At 43.0% G+C, this 20,112-nt stretch overlaps 1 protein-coding gene across 1 annotated transcript in view; it reads left to right on the forward strand.

The window, feature by feature from the left end:
* The first annotated feature begins 522 nt into the window (after window positions 1–522).
* Window positions 523–20,112, forward strand: part of LOC126456534 (homeobox protein unc-4-like) — a 124,305-nt gene continuing 104,715 nt past the window's right edge. The window contains exons 1-2 of the mRNA XM_050092284.1: window positions 523–705; window positions 15,208–15,253. Coding sequence (XP_049948241.1) covers window positions 523–705; window positions 15,208–15,253 — 229 coding nt within the window. The remainder of the gene's footprint in view (window positions 706–15,207; window positions 15,254–20,112) is intronic.

The raw sequence follows: 20,112 nt of genomic DNA on the forward strand, positions 1-20,112 counted from the left end.
CATAATGCACGGCCTGTGTCGGAGTAGTTACACGACAATAACATCCCTGTAATGAACTGGCCTGCACGGGGTCCTGGTCTGAATCCTATAGAACACCTCTGGGATGTTTTGGAACGCTGACTTCCTGCCAGGCCTCACCGACCGACATCGATACCTCTCCTCAGTGCAGCTCTCCGTGAATTACTGGCTGCCATTCCCCAAGAAACCTTCTAGCAGCTGATTGAACATATGCCTGAGAGAGTGGATGCTGTTATCAAGGCTAAGGGTGAGCCAGCACCATATTGAATTCCAACTTTACCCATGGAGGGCGCCACGAACTTGTAAGTCATTTTCTGACAGGTGACCGGATACTTTTGATCACACAGTGTATATGTGGTATGGGGAATAAATTCCAGTAGAGTGGAACTTGGGGTAACTAACCCCATACACAAAGGAGAAAGCAAAAAAATGCGTAACATTTGTCATGGAATAACTGTCTCAAGTTCAATTAGCTGGCTATAAGGGAGGACTGTAATATCAAGAATGGAGAAGGCAATAGCTGATTTGGAGGAACAAAGTGGCTTTTGCCGAGGCAATCCATGTGTAAAAAACATCTTTACCATAAAACAGATCGTGGAGAAGGGACATTTTGTGTTCATAAATCTTGAGAAAGCTCATGACACATTGCTTGAGGTGCTGCGGTCAGCGGAATTGCCAAAAATGTACGTAAGTAGTATCATAGACCTCTACGAGTCAGGAGAATGTGTCATTAAAGTGGGGAAAGAAGGTACTAGAGAGGCATTCAGGATAACATAGGACTGAAGCAAGGATGCTGCCTCTCTCCCACACTCTTCGTGTATGTGCAGGAGGCACCGGATCTGTGGTGTAGCAAGTACTTGGGCATGGCGTACCAGTGCATGTACTCACTTTTCCATGCTAATGATCTTGTCGTTGCAGTAGACGATGAAGAGGACGTATCTTACGTGCTTAGGAACTAGCCGGAAGAATATGAAATGTGGGGTTTGAAAATTAATTTTGAGAACACGAAATATCTGCGTTGCGGAGATCACGGAAGTAACTTGAACGCTGGCGGTAATAAAATTAAAGTGTGTGAAGAGTTTAAGAACCTGAGTAATATCCTCTCTCGCGATGGAAGATGTGACAGATCTATCCGAAATAACCAGAAGTTTATTGCTATTTGTGACTTATGGCAGCTTATAGGATTGTAATGAACAAAAAGCTAATTTCATTTGTGTGGCCATTTTGTCCGTAGTTGCTTTACAATATCGTATTTTAAATCCGTACGTGCAGCTACTGAAAGAGTTTATTTTGTTAATCAAAAGCATTTCGTTTTGTTGATACAGACCATTAATGTCTGTCATGAAACATATTTAAAAATTTTTCTTTCCAGATCTAAGATCAGTTATAAAAGACGTTTAGTTTACTTTTGTGACTTCCTTGTATAGGCTAACATAAATAAAATCTCAGAAGTGGTACAAATTAGCCAGCTATTCTCTACATGACCAAAGGATGAATAAAATTTATACGGTCGGTACATACTCTTAAGTCTAGATTTAGCTTTCGAAGGAGACTGTGGTTACAAAGTCCGATTTTCGTTCACATCAGGTATTGTGTCCGCTTGCTCATTATTGATGAGCTCTTGCAGAAGTGTTCTAAAAATTAAGTGGACACGAAAGTATAGAGATAAGGAGGTGCTCCGAAAAGAAGGCGTATAGAGAAGTTTGTGGAGAACGTTAGAACAAGGAACAGGATGATAGGACGTTCCTTAAGACAGCAGGGAATAACAATCATGTAACTAGAGGGAGGCGACGAAGGCAAAAACCATAGGGGAAACAGAAATTGGATTATATCCAGCAAATAATCGGTCGTGCTACTCTAAAGTGAAGACATTGGCACAGAAGAGGAAGTCGTGGCGGGTTGCATCTAAAAAGTTTTCTGAACCCCTGCTCCCCGCACACACACACACACACACACACACACACACACACACACACACACACACACACATACACTACACACAAAAGATGGATTCGATGTGTAACTCGAGGTCTACAGTAAATCAACTCCAAATACAGAGTAGAGTAAGGGCGCTTTCTTGTTTGATTATTATGGTCGCGTCGACAGCTTCGTCGTTTAACTTTGTAACCACAGTCTCCTTCGAAAGCTAAATCTATACTTAAGAGTATGTACCGACCGTATAAATTTTCTTCATCCTTTGGTCTCGTAGAGAATAGCTGGCTAATTTGACCACTTCTGAGAGTTTATTTATGTTAGCCTATACAAGGAAGTCACAAAAGTAAAACAATACTATCAGACTGTAGGATGTTGTTCTTGGTTCCAGCATCTGATTTCGGGAATGAACATTCTGAGAAAAATAAACACGCAACGATTAATTTTCTAAACGTCTGCAAGTGGTATAAATTACGAATCTGGTTTCCTAAGTGGTATAAATTAGAAATTTGGTTTCCAAATTTGTACCAGTAGACGCATATATAGTACCACCTTTACAAACTTAAAGATGCATGTTAGACTATGTTTGAGGAAATTTTCCGTATTTTAGTTCTTACATCATTATCTGCAGATATTGCAACATAACTTTATCATTCAAGTCCCCACCACTACACACTTTGCATGGATTCACATTTTGTAATTTTTTCGCCATGTGCTGCTCGTCATCTCAGAGGCTCCTTGACGAGGCGCTGGCGGATTGTCAAGTAATCCATTCTACAATATCAAAGTTTTATTTCGTCCGACATGCTTAAACGTTACATCGACTATGTAGATGTAATCATGTGATCTTCCAATTCGTTCTCAACCTGGAAAGCTATTTACTGTGGACACATTCATTTAACCCATGATCCCTATTTAGATATACTGTTACTGCATGATGCAATTCATCTGTGCTCCACATTCCATAACGCCTTTCTGTAGCCACACTGCAATACAAAATAATTGCTTAATTGATTACTTACGATAAAGGACGCACTATAAAATTCTCTACATCAGCTCTAAACGTTATGTTGCATTAATAATACTAAACGCATGTTTTGAACGTCATTATGCAAGGAAGTTTTTTAAATTGCACAGATATAATATTCGAAACTTATAGTAATACATTAGAGGCAACGTCGTCATTTTCTCTTTGTCAGTTTCCTACAAACATACTACAACGAATACAAATACATGACGATATGAAAATTAAGATTATTTCATTTATACTTAGCCATAAAAAAATTATGTTGCTACCTACCTTACAGTTTCCTTATAACGGCAATTCCCTCGCCACGTACACTAAAAGATAGATGAAAACTGCAACAAAATCAATGCTGTCATCAAACGATTTGCTTACAAACAGACGGCACTCATAACTTACTATATGGCTCCAACAAGCAAGTAGTTTACATTGGCTTCACTAAATATAGGGTATTACAAGAGGTACGGATTTTATTCTTGTGTATCGGACATAATCAGAAATCGAAAAACATCTGCTGCAGCTAGGACTCATGGATCAAAATGTTGTACTTGGACAAAGAAAGCAGCGTATATGTGCTTTCTACGAGGGGTGCTGGGTAATACAAGAAGGAAGAGGATAAGGAGTGAAACAATGGGAAACCCTCTGCAGATCAACCCCTGAAAAAACAATGGAGAGAAATAGGCTTAAATGCTTGGTCACATTGAAAGAATGGGACCAGAAGGACTTCCGAGAAGAGCCCTGGAACGGATAGGATCTGGACGAAGATCAATTGGAAGGCCGCGAACAATATGGAGACACCGGCTGCAGGATGATGTGTGCCGAAGGGACTGCAGTTGGAGGAGATGCTAAATGATAAAGTGTGGAAGAAAAGAGACGCTTGCAAGTGGCTCTGGGAACGATCTGCACAAGCAGAAAAGTTTCAAGAAGAGGAATAAGAATAAGAATGAAATGCAAACTTGGAGGCGTTACAGTATGGACATATCTCCCTTAAATTATTTTCTATTAAACGTCTTACGACATTGCGTAAAGCGCTGTTGTTGAGTAAATACAAAGAGCCGGGTATCAGTTCTGCGAATTGTCTGTTATTGCCACCTTACACAGTCCTGCCCATGCACAATTCACACTACTTCTCACTACAGAACATAAGAATCCCCTATGTTCGCTTGGAATAAAGTAAAAAACGATGGCTTCGTTATGAATGTGGTTTACTACTCACAGCACCTCATATCGAGGGAAGCCGCACCAGCTTAAGAACCCGGAAATACGTGCTCGGAATGGACAGTCTATTAGTGGCTTATTCACGTAAGAAAGTGACCACACCACCACCCCTACTTTATCCGTCTTTCCCGCCCTGGTGCTTTCCTGGCGACATCCCTCTTCCAGTTCTACGTTCGTATCAATGTTGTTCTCAACTAAAAACGTGATCACTAAGCGCCCGTGTTATCAAACACTCAGAGTTTACTGTTTACTTGTCCCTTCTAGTACGATAGTACACCGTTTTCTGGTAGATGGACGGTGTCCCTGAATCTTGCGCATGGCGCATTGCAAATAAAGTGAGTAAAGTTCATGCTAGAATTTGAAAACGGATTACTTACGAAAGTAAGGGTATGCCTTGAATTAAATGGTGTGCCCTCTTACAGACAATGTTTAGTCCTATCAAACAAACTAGTAAGGCGATCTGAATGCAAAGAGCTTGTAGAATATTACGACTGTGGTTGAAAAACCTGGTAAAATTCCATAAAAGAATGGAACATTTTTGTTGCCCCTTCATGGGTGGTAAGCTTGATTATTCCAAGAATTGCCTAACGAATTCCAACAATGTACGGCGTACTGTTAATTGTTGATAGTTGTCTAAATTCGTCAGCGTTTGGACTGCGATGGAAAATGGAGGAAACGGAGTTTCGTGCTATTATTAAACATTTTTATTTGAAGGAGTAGACTGCAGCACAAATCGAAACAGAACTGGATGAAGTTTACGCAGGCTCTGCAGCATCGTTGAAGATATTTGAGTTTTGGATTAATGAATTTAAGCGGGGTCAGATCAATTCCGAAGGCGAAGCGTTCTCCGACCGTCCAATTGAGGTCACCACAAAGGGAACCACTGGCATAGTCTATGATGTGGTAATGCAAGGCGACCAAATAAAAAATTATGAGATTGCTGAGACTGTAGGAATCTCAACTGAGGGAGTGCGTAATATCCCGCACCGGGAATTGGCTATGAAGGAGCTGTGCACAAGGTGGGTGTCGCGATTGTTCACAGTTGACCAAAAGTGCATCTGGCACAACATTTCAACACAGTGACTTGTGATGTTTAACTGCAATCCCCAAGACTTTTTGAGCTGACCGTTGATAAAATTTGGATCCATCATTACACACCACAGTCAAAACTACAGCATGAAAAGGCTGGCGATAGTGCAGCGAAGAAGGCAAAGACCATTTTCTCAGCTGATAAGGTGACGGCCATTGTTGTTTGGGATTGCCACGGAATGATTATCATAGATTACTTGGAGAAAGGCAGAACCATAACTGGACCTTGCATTGGCTGAAAAAAAGAATAAGGTTGGTCTTCAATAAGGTGGTATTTCACTAGGATAATGCGCCATCGCACACATCAGTGCTAACAACGGCGAAAGTGCATCAACTGGGCTTTGAATTGGTTCCTCATCCACGCTTTTCACCAGCCTTGGTCACAAGTGACTTCTTCCTGTTCCTTAAACTGAAACTTTGGCTTGCTTAAGACATTTTCATCAAATAAGGACGTGATTTCTACATATACATCTACTTAGATACTCTGCAAATCACATTTAAGTGCCTGCCAGAGGGTCCATCGAACCAGCTTCACAATTTTTTATTATTCCAATCTCGTATAGCGCTCGGAAAGAACGAACACCTATATCTTTCCGTACGAGCTCTGATTCTCCTTATTTTACCGTGGTGATCGTTTCTGCCTATGAAAGTCGGTGTCAAGTCGACGAGTATTCTGAAGAGTTTGACAGAACGTGTCTTCCCAATGGGATGAAAAAGCTGGAAGATCGCTGGACCAATAGTATATCCCTCAAAGGAGAATATGTCGAGAAGTAAAGTTAGTTGTTTAAGAAACAAACATTTTTCTTGCTTTTTTAACCCCCCCCCCTCCCCGATTCCAAACAGGGAACACTCACCACCTTGCGCAACGATTTACAACGTCCTTAGCAAAAAAAAAAGTGGCTTTACATGAATCTGAGCAAGCCTGACAGACATCTCACCATGCACAAAAAACGTGTAAGGGAATGTGCCTTATAGCCACGTGGAGTTCCATGGGCATGTAGGTCTAGTCTCTTGTAACAGCTCACACAAGGCATCAAACAATCACAGATTGACAGATTGTATATAGTGAGATATTACCACTCTGCTAGCCGTCTCTTCTCCAACACCTAACTTTTATGTTGAAATATCATGCTTATAATCGCAAAGTTTAAAAGTCACGTCGAGTGACTTTAATTTGGATAATCATGAAAATCCTACAAGTTGCTGGTGGATAGCTCTACGTTTCGCATCAAATGATCGTTTGCTAACTATTACGTGCAAGTCGGGATGAAATGCGAAAGAAAAAATTGAAAGAACGTTTGGATATAAATGCATGTAATTGTTTCCCAAAAGTAATTAACCATGACAGCGCGTTACCACTTATGTTCAATATACGCATGGCACAAAGCGTTCCAACATGTGAGAAAATCAAACGAAGCAAGATAGACACAACACGTAAATTATTGAAAAGATTCGTTAATAGGGGTATGAGGAAATGAAATATTCTGTGATACGAAAGAATTAGGGAAAAGAAAGCAGATTCTGTACCAAGTGTCAAAACCTACTTTCCTTACAAAAACACAAAGAAGAGATCACCTCATGGGATTCCGAGCCATGAAAGTTTCAGTAAAATTGTCTACCTTCAATTTCGTGTTGCGAACCAACATAGTAATAAACGCGTAAACTACACGATTTCCGAGGACGCATATTACAAACGTTGCCGTCAAAGTACCTCTTACAACAGCGCAAGGCTGCTGGCAGGACGCCGCTCCATCAAAGTACAAAAAAAAAGGTCTCATGCTAACTTGCCAGAACCAAGAGTGACCGTTCACACACGCGACCCAGAATTCACACCGGGGCGTGTAGTGATCTGGTTGGCTAGCTCTGCGGGAACTCAAAAAATACGTCCCGAGAACTTCGCAGGCTGATCCAGAGGTGAACTACGGGCTTCACGACTGATAATTAAGTACAGAATTATATCCTTGCAGAAGACCAGCGTTACCTAAAACCTGACATGATTGAATAGTGAAACCTGCTAACTGCACATCGAAAGTTGCGATTGTAACTGACAACTTTCAAGTGCTACACAATTCTGATGGAGTGTAAATGAGACTGAACACAGTTCATCAAAGTCAGTCACCTGTCTATTGTGGAAGCACCCTTCTAAAACGAAAAGCAGGTGGATAAACAGAAACTTAAAGTAGTATGAGACTGGAGAGAGGCAAAACCTATGAGTCTATGTTACAAATATGTCGGCCATTTTGCATGCCGCCGTCGTGGACGTGGGAAACAAGGAATACACAGTATAAACAACAGCGTCTTTCATTTGAGCATAGCTTTATTCATTCTCGAGTTGTGTCTCATTTTGTGCAGAATCACGCAAATGCTGTTCGTAACACAAAAAGGCTAAAGGGCGTGCTCTTTATGTGCTCCAGCACGTAGTATGGTTGTTGTCATCCGCTTCACCTATTATTCACAGACTTTAACCAACAAATGTACCGGACTGCGGGTACTAGCATAAATTACCAGCTCTCTGAGACATGATCCCTCACCTTCATCGCATACACAGTTGCCTTCGCATGTTCCAACAGATAGAAATCTAAAGGATTGTAATCTGCGGAACGTGGCAGGCTTTCCATCGCACTTCCGCGACATATCCGTCTCCAGAGGAACTGGATATTCAGGTATGCCTGGACGGCTAGTCTGTATGAGATGAGGCGCCATCGTGTTGGGGAAAGTTGGAAATTTCCCGTCTTCAGACAGTAGCAGCAAGAGCACATCTTCGTTTAACAACTGCCGGTAAACAGCTGCTATTAGTGTACTGTAAAAAATAATACAAGAACCCCATATTCCACATCAGACCATCACTTTCAATGCCCTTCTAACTTTTATGGATCCGTACTGTGAGCGGCGATATCTGACCAGTGCCCGTAATTCTGTTTACTTACCTCTCATTTCACAGAGATATTAGCTTCACCTATAAACAGCAGTAGGGGAAAGACAATTTGAGTCCAACTTATGTGTAACCCTTTTTACGAAATGAACCTGACCATCTGAATCGTTCTCGGTTAGATTATAACATTTGCATGTTGTAAGGACGTTAAAATTCTCATTAATTACTTACGGCTGAGTGCAGTTTCCTGCGAGATGCGACCAGTCTTGTGGTATGGACTTTTACTGGACGCTACCGCGGTGGCATGGCGGTTCTAGGCGCTTCAGTCCGGAATTGCGCTACTACTACGGTCGCAGGTTCGATTTCTGCCTCGGGCATGGATGTGTGTGATGTTCTCAGGTTAGTTAGGTTTAAGTAGTTCTAAGTTCTAGGGGACTGATGACCTCAGATGTTAAGTCCCATAGTGCTCAGAGCCATCTGAACCATTTTTGAGCTACCAGAACAGCGTTTGATGTTGCTGCAGCAGTAGTCGTTTGCTATCGTCCATGATTTTGTTGTCTGTTTCAAGAACAGTTTTAGAACCAAACTGCTGGTAACTGGTAGCCTGTCTGGGAAACAGCTAAAATCCTCTGCAATAATACGGATGCAACTCATGCTGATGTGAAGACGATCTGAACGTGCACGGCTTGTGTTGATGCCATCAGCTTTCACATCAGTCACATCAGTCATAGCTCGAAAATGAATATAGATGTTCTCAAATCAACGGCTCCTTTTTTCTTCTTATGCAATTCACTATCTGTCCGCTATGTTACATGACGCCGTTTGGAAAAATTTTTAGTTGTATCGAAGATGGCATCTTCCAAGACAGCCACCATCTTGGTACTGGCGAAGTAATGCTGTGAGGGACGGTCGTGAATCGTGCTTGAGTAGGCCAGTTGGTAGAGCACTTCCTCGCGAAAGTTTCATTTTGGTAACATATATTCACAGGTTTTCCCTCCAATCCGCCTGTTTTAGGGGGGTGGTCACTCGCCTGCGGTTCACCCTGTATAACCTAACTGGTACAGTGCTATGAGTGCATTAATTCTACGATGTCATAGCCCAGTCTGTAGACTGATGGATGACGAGCGCATTCCGAGGAACATCCCGGATCTCTAGAGTACGTTTCTTTTATTCAAATCTATGATTGATTTTTTTCTTTCGTCAGGATATTGATTTCGGTCAGGAGGAACCAACTCCGTATCTAACCAGGAAAGAGAAAACCAGATACAACAATAGAAGGTATACAGCTTAAAACAATAAATTATAACAAAATGAAACGTATTGCTGCCACACATGAAGACTAATAATAAACATAAATTTGAAGAAGCATATCTGTTTAAAACGTGTCCTAATATAATTAAGACAGAGTGGCATATTCAAAAAATACAAAGAAAATCAGCCGGAAATCGTCGAACATACAATACGTTATCAGAAGTATCCAAACATCTAGTCGAAATGACTTACAAGTTCGTGGCGCCCTCCAACGGTAATGCTGGAATTTAATATGGTGTTTGCCCACCCAGCTTTCACTCTCGCAGGCATACGTTCAATCAGGTGCTGGAAGGTTTCTTGGGGAATGGCAGCCCATTCTTCACGGAGTGCTGCTCTGAGGAGAGGTATCGATGTCGGTCGGTGAGGCCTGACACAAAGTCGGCGTTACAGAACAACCGAAAGGTGTTCTATAGGATTCAGGTCAGGACTCTGTGCAGCCTGTCCATTACATTGATGATATTGTCGTGTAACCACTCCGCCACAGGCCGTGGATTATGAACAGGTGCTCGATCGTATTGAAAGATGCGATCGCCATTCCTGAAATGCTCTTTAACAGTGGGAAGCAAGAAGGTGCTTAAAACATCAGTGTAGGCCTGTGCTGCGATAGTGCCATGCAAAACAACAAGGAGTGCAAACCACCTCGCCGGCCGGAGTGGCCGTGCGGTTCTATGCGCTACAGTCTGGAACCGAGCGACCGCTACGGTCGCAGGTTCCAATCCTGCCTCGGGCATGGATGTATGTGATGTCCTTAGGTTAGTTAGGTTTAATTAGTTCTAAGTTATAGGCGACTGATGACCTCAGAAGTTAAGTCGCATAGTGCTCAGAGCCATTTGAACCAAACCACCTCCTTGAAAAACACGACCACACCATACCACCACCGCCTTTGAATTTTATTGTTGGCACTACACACGCTGGCAGGTGACGTTCACCGGGCATTCGATATACCACACCCTGCCATCGGATCGCCACATGGAGTACCGTGATTCGTCATTCGACACGTTTCTCCACTGTTCGATCGTCCAATGTTTACGCTCCTTATACCAAGCGAACGTCGTTTGGCATTTACCGGCGTGATGTGTGGATTATGACCACCGCTGGACCATGAAATCCATGTTTTCTCACCTCCCGCCTAACAGTACTTGCAGTGGATCCTGATGCAGTTCGGAGTGGTCTGGATAGATGTCTGGCTATTACACATTACGACCCTCTTAACTGTCGGCGGTCTCTGTCAATCAACAGACGAGGTCGGCCTGTACGCTTTTGTGCTGTACGTGTCCCTTCACGTTTCCACTTCAGTATCAGATCGGAAACAGTAAACTTAGGGATGTTTAGAAGTGTGGAAATCGGGCGTACAGACGTATGACAGAAGTGACGCCCAATCACTTGATCACGTTAGAAATCCGTGAGTTCCGCGGAGCGCCCCATTCTGTTCTCTCATGGTGCCTAATGACTACTGAGATCACTGATATGGAGTACCTGGCAATAGGTGGCAGCACAATGCACCTAATGTGAAAAACGTATTTTTTGGTCGTGTCCAGATACTTTTCATCACATAGTGTAATTAAAAATATGTAATGTACACTGATCAGCCAGAACATTATGACTACCTCACTAATAGCCGCTATGTCGCACTTTAGCACGGTTAAGAGCGATGACGCGTCTTGGTATGGAAGCAATGAGGCCATGGTAGGTGGCTGCAGGGAGTTGCCACCATATGTACACCCTCAAGTCACCTAATTCCCATAAATTCCGAAGTGGGAGGCAAGGAGCTCCGACGCCATGTTCAGTCACATCCCAGAATTTTTGATGGTGTTCAGATCTGGCGAGTTGCGGGACCAGTACTTCAACTGGATCTCGCCACTGTATTCCTCGAATCACTCCATCACTCTCCTGGCCTTGTGATGTGGCGCATTATCTTGCTGAAAAATGCCACTGCTGTCGGGATACATTATCGTCATGTACGGGTGTACGTGGTCTGCAACCAGTGTACGATACTCCTTGGCGTCATGGTCCCTTACATGACTCCGCAGGACCCATGGATGCCCACGTGAATGTTCCCCAGAGCATAATGGAGCGGCCGCCAGCTTGTCTCCGGCCCGCAGTGCAGGTGTCAAGGAGCTGTTCCCTGGAAGATGACGGATTCGTGCCCTCCCATCGGCACGATGAAGGAGGTATTGCGATTCATCTGACGATGCAACGTTCTGCCGCTGCGCCAACGTCCAGAGCCAATGGTCACGTACCCATTTCAGTCGTAGTTGCCGGTGTCGTGGTGTTAACACTGACGCATGGAGAGGCTGCTTGTGAGGTCCTTGGTTAGGAATGCACTTACCGAAATGCTCGTGCCGAGTCTCCGGGCCATCACAATCTGCCCTCTGTCAAAATCTGCCTTACCCATTCCATACACGGACAGCACGCTCACTGATACTACCTGCTCCGTGCGTCTGTCTAATTAGTAGTCATTCCTCGCCAGGTGACGCTGCTATCGCCTGGGTGGGTTTGTATCGGTAGTAGGATGGCGGTTATAATATTCTGGCTGATCAGTGTACGTGCTCCTTAAGCTTGTACTCGGGTACGTTATTACTGGTTAACTAAAATTATCTCATGTCAGGCCAAAAATAATCTGTGTCACAATCACATACTTTCAACCACCTATTTCTTTTTTAATAATATGAAATTCATTTCCATTTGTATTTTTAATGTATTTATTTTTATTGCTGTAAAAACTTGTGCATATCAAGACCCCAGAGTAATTTTTATCTTATTGTACACAGTGTCGTCCTCTGGAAAGCCTTCTAAAAACCGTAGTAAAAGGTTACGATAACCACAAGTGGACTGTGCAAACACAAATAAAACTGTAGGTGTTTATGCATGTCAATGTGCTGTCAATGATGAAAAATATTATCTGGAACAAGAAAAGTCTCCACATTTGCGTCTTTTAAACATAAAAAATATTAATAAAAACTATATTTTTGTGTAACAAATACAAAAAATAACAAAGACTATGAGTATATCATGTCACAGAATTTCTGTATAACCGTGTCATAAACATTTGGATGAATGAAATAATCACTCTGGTGTCAGCTCTCAAACCTGCTAGACGCTTTTGTACGAGGTTGCTTCTGAATGGTTTTGTCAGTTGTACGTAAGATTTTTCACAATATATGTATAAAAAGGATTTGTCCTTTTAATGTCATTTCGTACCTTTTGCATGTGAACGTAATATAGTGGAAGTAATTAATTGTCTCTAGAATTTAAGTTTTATAACTGGCCATCTGCCGTTCTTATCTGTTATTGTAATGGTGCATTGACAGTCATCAATTGAAATTTAATTAATCACATGATTTTCGGGCTTCACCCACAAAACGACAAGAAAAAATACTTTAAATATTTTGCTATCGGGAAAAGAAAATTTATTTTATAAACGTTTTCATTAAATATACCCCACAAAGCCAATGATAACAAATAATAATACGAGGCTCAGTCTTGATTACGAGGAAATCGCTGCCTGGTAAAAATATTGTGTTCAATGACATAAATATTATTCAGATCATAATTAACAGCATAAACGGTCAGTGTTTTAGTAGTAATTTACGTAACGTTGAGAATAATAATGCAGTTACTTAGGTGTCTCTGTCTGCAACAATATTTATTTATCGGGCATTAACTACTACAGTTTAAAAAAAAAAAGAAAAAAAGCCGCGTAATTTTGAGCTGGCGGTGTGTGTTGACAGCATAAGCAAATCGTTACAACCCAGCTAGTACCTTTATTCGGAATTATATGCCTACGTAGCACCGTTGATGAATGTTCGTGTATATTTTAGCCGCTACTGCGACTGTACGAAATATATGCGACGCTACTTATAAACATTTTCATCCACGGTCCCAAACTAACAAATCGAAGCCTTTGATAAAAAAAAAGGAGAAAGGGAGACGACATAAAGTTTTCTCTTCACTGAATTTTACATAAATATACACTGATTAAACACGTTTACATTAACGACACGTAACCATCTTACGGCACAAACATATATTTTGTGGAAACTTACCCCAGCTTGTTATCAACAGTGGTGCCGTTCACATGATTACTCTACCGGCGCTCTAGCCTAGATCGTAACACAATTTTCATTATGTTCGACGACACCTAGCTGATTTTGTTTGTATTTTTCGATGATTCCATTCTGGGTTTAATATGAGGACATTTTCCTACACAGGTATCCTTCGTCGTATTTCAAGAACATGTATTCCACATGTAGTACGAGGGCGCTCTAATAAATAGTGCCTCCGATTCTCTTATGTCAAAACTATTAAAAACTTTCTAAATAAAACAAACGTTATTAACATTCTACATCTTTATTTTTCATGTCCACTTCTTTGCAGCCCTCTGTCGCAAGAGGGCTCCGAATTGTAGCGTGTAACATGGCAGCGTGTAACGTAGCTATATTGGTCCATGAGAAACAGTGTGCTGTAATCAAGTTTCGAATTCGAAGAGTTCGTCCACACGTGGAGCACCCTCTCTTTCAGCATGACAACGCCAGACCACGCACGAGCGCTGCGACACCTGCGTCAGTCCGACGCACTGGGTTCACTGTTATCGATCGTCCTCCCTGCAGTCCCGACTTGACCCCATCCGACTTTCATCTGTTCTCAAAATTTAAAGAACGCCTTCCTGGACTTCGCTTTGATATTAACGAAGCGGTCCAAGCACAGGTGTTGCGGCACAGTGGACGAAGTGGAACACTCTACAGTGACGGTATCAGCAAACTGGTCTCTCGTTGGGAGAAACCTGTTCGTCTCCAGGGTGAATATGCAGACATGAAGAATAGAGATGTGGAATGTTATTAAAGCTTGTCTTTTTTAAAAAGCCTTAAGAGACTGACTGCACTTAAGACGGAGCCATTTCGTTTCGGCACGCCCTCGAAATAATTTCTTGATATCATACTTTGTTGTTTTAAGATATAGACTGTCTGTTGGTTGTACTCCATTCCCCGCTCCCCCATAAATCATCATCATCATCCATTCCCCACCCCCATGTTTCAGCAGGTCTGAAGATGATCACCACTGGCCGAAATCGATAGTCTGAACGAAAAAATAAACCTTGCTCGCAGACCGGAATGAAAGAAACTGCAATTCCCTGATTACTATTTTTATTACTCGCGACTATGTTCAACTTGTGGCCTCAGATCTTTTCACAGCTCTTTTTGCGCAGTCAACACGTGATCTTTAGTTAGTATAGGGGACAGAGCCCCCACAGCAACATTTGCGGGGGAGCTGTATACTTCAATTGAGCGCAGAAGCATATTTCTATGTAACTTTCCAGCGACCCCAGCGGGCCTGACCAGCTTGAGCCCGTGGGCTCAGATGCTGCGAGTTCCCATGATCGCGACTGCATTCTAATGACCGCAAGACGCCAGGCAGGAAGACGTGACGGAGCGCGCGATTGTCGTGTTGCAGGGCCGGTGCCGCGGCTATGACGCTGCTGATGGACCGCCGCCTGCCGCTGTGCGGACTGCCCGCCCCCGCGCCGCCGCCGCTCTCCGCCCCCGGCCTGTCCGCCTCCGGCCACGCCGCCCCCGGCGCCGGGCCCGGACTGGCCGCGCTGCAGTACGCGCTGCTACTGCAGCACCAGCACTGGCAGCACCACCACCAACAGCACCACAACCACCTGCACCAGCACCAGCACCAGCCGCCGCACCACCACCCCCACCCCCACCACCACCACTGGCCGCTGTTCGCGCCCCCGCAGCAGCAGGAGCCCGCCAGGCCGCCCGCCTCGCACGACAGCGTTGCAGGTAGCGTACCACCAGGGGCAGCCCCCTCTTTGACTTTGTATCATCTCCCGCTTGAAATACGTAAATAAGAAATGCAGTGTAAACAGTTACTAAATGTAAGGTTTTCTTGTTAATTATGCTTAACAAATTGATGGCGCTTACAGTGCTAATCCCAGCTGCACTGATCCTGGGAACCTACGGCTGCGAAATATCTAGAATGTTTTAAGTATAGGACATACTTTACTTAATGTTTTTTATGGATCAGTAAGAAGATATAGTTTGGGACTGATCAGGCATACCTGCCGTACTGTACATCTTCCTTGTACACCTTTCTTCTAAGCACTCGTCTCCAATTTTGTAAAGGCCTACCGCTGTGGAGGCCGAGTTTGTGAGTTCGTGAAACAGCTTCTGCTGCAGTACACCGCTAATACAATTTCTCCCTGCCACTATTACACAGCTCTACCCCACGGTCAGGTAACAGGATGGGAGAACGAAGGTCCTACAACAGTCCTACAAATTAGTAGCAAAGTCACACAAATGAGTTAAAAAGGTTTACTCATCTTTGTGACTTGTCGAATAATGAAGTCTGCAACGCTGCGTGTAAAGGGCCCTCAATGGCTAAGTGCAAATGATCGTAGGTAAACTTCACAGTAAATAGCAAATGCAATTTACAAAAAATGTCTGTTCACTTCCAAGAGACCACTAAACGACATTCCCTGTCCAAGACAGCCCTAGACTATGATCTACAATCAAGTGGGCGAGAGCTGCTCTTCTATCTTCCTAGTAAGGCTTCTGGCGTTGTCGTCCGGTCGTCGGTGGATTGTACTCGTCCGGCAATTGGCCGACACGAAGTCAATATCTTCATCCTCAGCGCTGCCCGTGGCACTCGTGTAACTCGCTCAAGTGTCGAGTCTCTATGGCGCTGGGACCAGCTCGAATCTGTGCGTCTTTGGTGCTTTTGCCCCATATATGTCTTGCTTGGACGACATGGCACTTAGCATATGAACTTTGCACATTCACTGTTCACAAACTTTATCATAATTGTTACAAATACTTAGCGCCTCTTCTCTTACAGAGAGGTTATATGTTTTTATTTCTCCTTGCTAAGCTATCAAAAGCATTTGCGCTTAAAATCATTGTGGTGTGCGTACTGTAAGACCTTCGGTACACACACCATCAGACTGTTTGACTTGTCGCTCTAACGAAGTAGGCGAGTGTCAGCAATATGTCTCGTGGTCTTATCGTGGCGTGTTTATCTTCTGCCGTTAGGTCAGACGATAGAAATTCCACTTGCACGCTTAGAGTAGCAGATTGACGGTGACCAACTTTAAACAGAACTTGATTAATTTTCACACGCATTTATTAAAATAATGAAAATCATAGATATTACGTAACTTGATTCTGGATGCTGTTTACAATTGACAATCTGAAGTTCCTTTGGTCTTGGTACGTTAATCTTATTCTCACAAATCTCTGATACTTGAGAAAGTGTCTACTCATTTATCTTCATGGCTATGTACAGGAATATGGTAATCTTATTAGGCACAGACTGAAACTTGACTACAGACAAATGCAGACAAATGCAGACTGACTAATCGGAGGTCTGTACACTCGTTATAATACCTCGCGCGTTCAGGTACGACTGCGCGAGTGTGATCCGCGACGAGAAAAGGTTCTACGTTAGCAGCAATCTCATTGGCTGCGTTACATATTAATACGCGGATCGGCGGAAGCAGAATTTGGTCTGTCTCTAAGACAGCGTCATCTCGTAGAGCGGAGACGGACGAGCGTTGCGCCTGCGCTGTTGTGCTTGGCGGGGCGCGCTCTAGTGGGAAAGTTGTGTACGCGCTGACTACGCGGAACTAAGTACACAACAATCATAAACTTAAAACGCACTACATACTTCGACGTTACTGGTTCCCTCGTTGCATCTAAGCTGAACACCGAAACGCAACGTAAATACAAATCTTGAAATTTAGTGAATGACAACATTGTGTTTCTTATTTATATTTTCAACAGAAAATAGCCACCAAGACACAGTATGTGAAAATAGCCTTTTAGTGAATACGTATCTTTTGCTACTTCTCTATAGTATTTTCCTGCAACACTAGGGCATATACTATCGTGTTGGACAAGTTTCTGTCTAAGGTCGTCGCACAAATATTCTCCAGTCAACCTGAACACCCCTTCGACTGCTCCTTGAATCCACTCATAATTTAGGAAGCGCTGTTTTTTTTTTTCACCATGAAGTTGGAGGTAATCATTTTTCTATGCACGTTGCTGAATTATGAATTATTTGCTTTGTTGGTCTTGTTTCATAAACTACAGCAGCAGTATGCCTTTTTTGCCGCAAAACAGAAAGACGATGCCCTAAGGAAAGTCTGGAAGCATTTCACATTCCTGACGTCAACGGTAATAAGTACATTTTATATGTTGCTGCTTATCCTGAACTTTAAGACACGTCCAGTCTCCTGTAACAATATGATCGCGGTAACGATCGCTTTCCTCCGCGCATGGCAGGTGGATCGTGAAAACGAACTCTTGCTCTGCGTCTCATGATAGAAAGGATCTGAGCACTCAACGGGCACAAAATTTACTACAATTTAATACATTGCCGTTTCGTACACAACAGTACGCGCAGTATGAAAGCTGTCTCGCAATTACGTAGGTGAATGTACTCTTCAAGTATTTTGTTCATATTCGTATTTGCGGAAAGTCATTGTCATCTAAAATTCTGCACTCCTTGTGTTACATCTACATCTACCTCTCTAGTCCGCAAGACGTATTGTGGTGCATGGCGGAAGGTACTTCGTGTACCGCTGTCACTTCCCCGATTTCCTGTTCTACCTTAGAATGGTCCGCGGGAATAACGAACCTTAGTATCCTCTAATTTTATCTTCATGGTCTTTGCGCGAGGTATACGTCGGAGGAAGCAACGTAGGAAGAACGTATGCTTTCGGAATTTTAACAGTGAAGCACACTATGATGCACGACGCCTCTATCGTAGCCTCTTCCACTGGAGTTGGTTCTGCTTTTTCATGTCGCTTTCGCGTTTACTCAGCGAACCTGTAACGTAACGCGCAGCTCTACTCCGTATCTATTTGCTCTACCAGTGCTGTGCAGTATGGAACCCATACTGACGAGCAATATCGCTTGAACGAAAGTTATGGAAACTAACTGCTTTGTTGGTGGACTACGCATCCTGAATCTCAGTCTGTCATTTGACTTTCCTGATATTAGTTTTTGTCATTGTTCCACTTTAAATCGCTTCGTACGCTTATTCCTAGATACTGAATGGATATTACTGCCTCCAGTGATTGTTCAGCACTTGTGTGATTATAAATAAAGAACGGATCTTTACTCCTATTTATGCGCAACATGTTCCACTCACTTATGCTGACGGCCAACAACCAATACCTGTACCGAGGGTCAGTTCTTTACAAATATTCCTGGGTTTAGCTATTTTTCTGGCGTTGCACACAATAGCATCGTCCGCGAAGAGCTTTATGAACTTCCGACGTTATCCACTAGGTCATTTACCATCAACCCGGCCGCCGATACCTACTGCTTTCTGGACCACAATGAGCGGTGTGAAGCCTGATGGTACATAAAGTAGGAAATGAGCAGCTGAACTAGTCCAGGAAGTTGCCGTTCAGGCTAAAAGATTGACAAATATCTCCCTAAGTGTGTAAACGCAGATTTGAACCGAAGTTCTTGCTATTCCCCGATTGAGCGATTCCATTTTTGTATAATCGTACTGATCAGCTTGCATCACTTAACAACTTCAGCCCCTCTTCTTTCTTTGTTGTTTCCTACTTTTTTCATTATTTGTTCATTTTCTCCCTATGTTGTCCTTTCCATTCTTCTGTCCCTGTTGTTCACCATTTCTTATTGCTTCTACCTTGAAAACCTCCTAAATTTCTCCATTCAGTTCAGTTTACAGCCCATCGTTAAATACTCATATGGATATAAACATTCTGGTCTTACCACTGTAGAGTAGAATTTTAGTTTCCTATTTCTAAATATGCATTTATTGTTGTGCGCAACACTGCTCTTTAAACTTTAAATATTATCGTTTCACATCTAGCGTATGAGTGATAAATGCACTCTGTTATAAATGTAAAGGAAGAAGGAACGTAGGAAGGCCATACTGTAACAGGCAGTCTGCCTAGTACGTGAAGAAGATGTATTGAATCAGTGAAATTCCAGACTGCCAACTTGGTACCATTTTAGGAATTCATGGACGACCTTGAACTTCCTGATCTCTACAACTAGTAACTTCAACTAGTAACTTCATATCGTGAAATGGAAAGTACAGCGTCTTGACCGTAAGTTGGGCTATCAGCTCGCTAGTCCCGAATCGGCAGAAATCGGAAAGCTTCGGCTGGCAGTCATTTTCACCTATCTGACAGTGCTGTTTGCGGTATCCACTGTTGTCTTCTCTGTTTCTGTATTGTACCTGACTGTGTTTCATACTCTTTCTTTTCATGACGATAAGTGTACGGAATTGTTGCTCTGGCCCTCATTCCGTAGCGGTCCATGTGTGGGGCCGGCCAAAGTGGCCGTGCGGTTAAAGGCGCTGCAGTCTGGAACCGCAAGACCGCTACGGTCGCAGGTTCGAATCCTGCTTCGGGCATGGATGTTTGTGATGTCCTTAGGTTAGTTAGGTTTAACTAGTTCGAAGTTCTAGGGGACTAATGACCTCAGTAGTTGAGTCCCATAGTGCTCAGAACCATTTGAACCATTTTTTTGGTCCATGTGTGGGGCCGAGCTCGCTTCCTTTGCTCCTCACAACCCCTTTTGATAATACACTCTGTAAATCGTTTCTTGATTACATTTTTCTTAATACCGAATCTTAATTTTGTAGGGAAACTAAATGA

This window comes from Schistocerca serialis, chromosome 2 (assembly GCF_023864345.2).
Source record: "Schistocerca serialis cubense isolate TAMUIC-IGC-003099 chromosome 2, iqSchSeri2.2, whole genome shotgun sequence".
Classification (NCBI taxonomy): Eukaryota; Metazoa; Arthropoda; class Insecta; order Orthoptera; family Acrididae; genus Schistocerca; species Schistocerca serialis.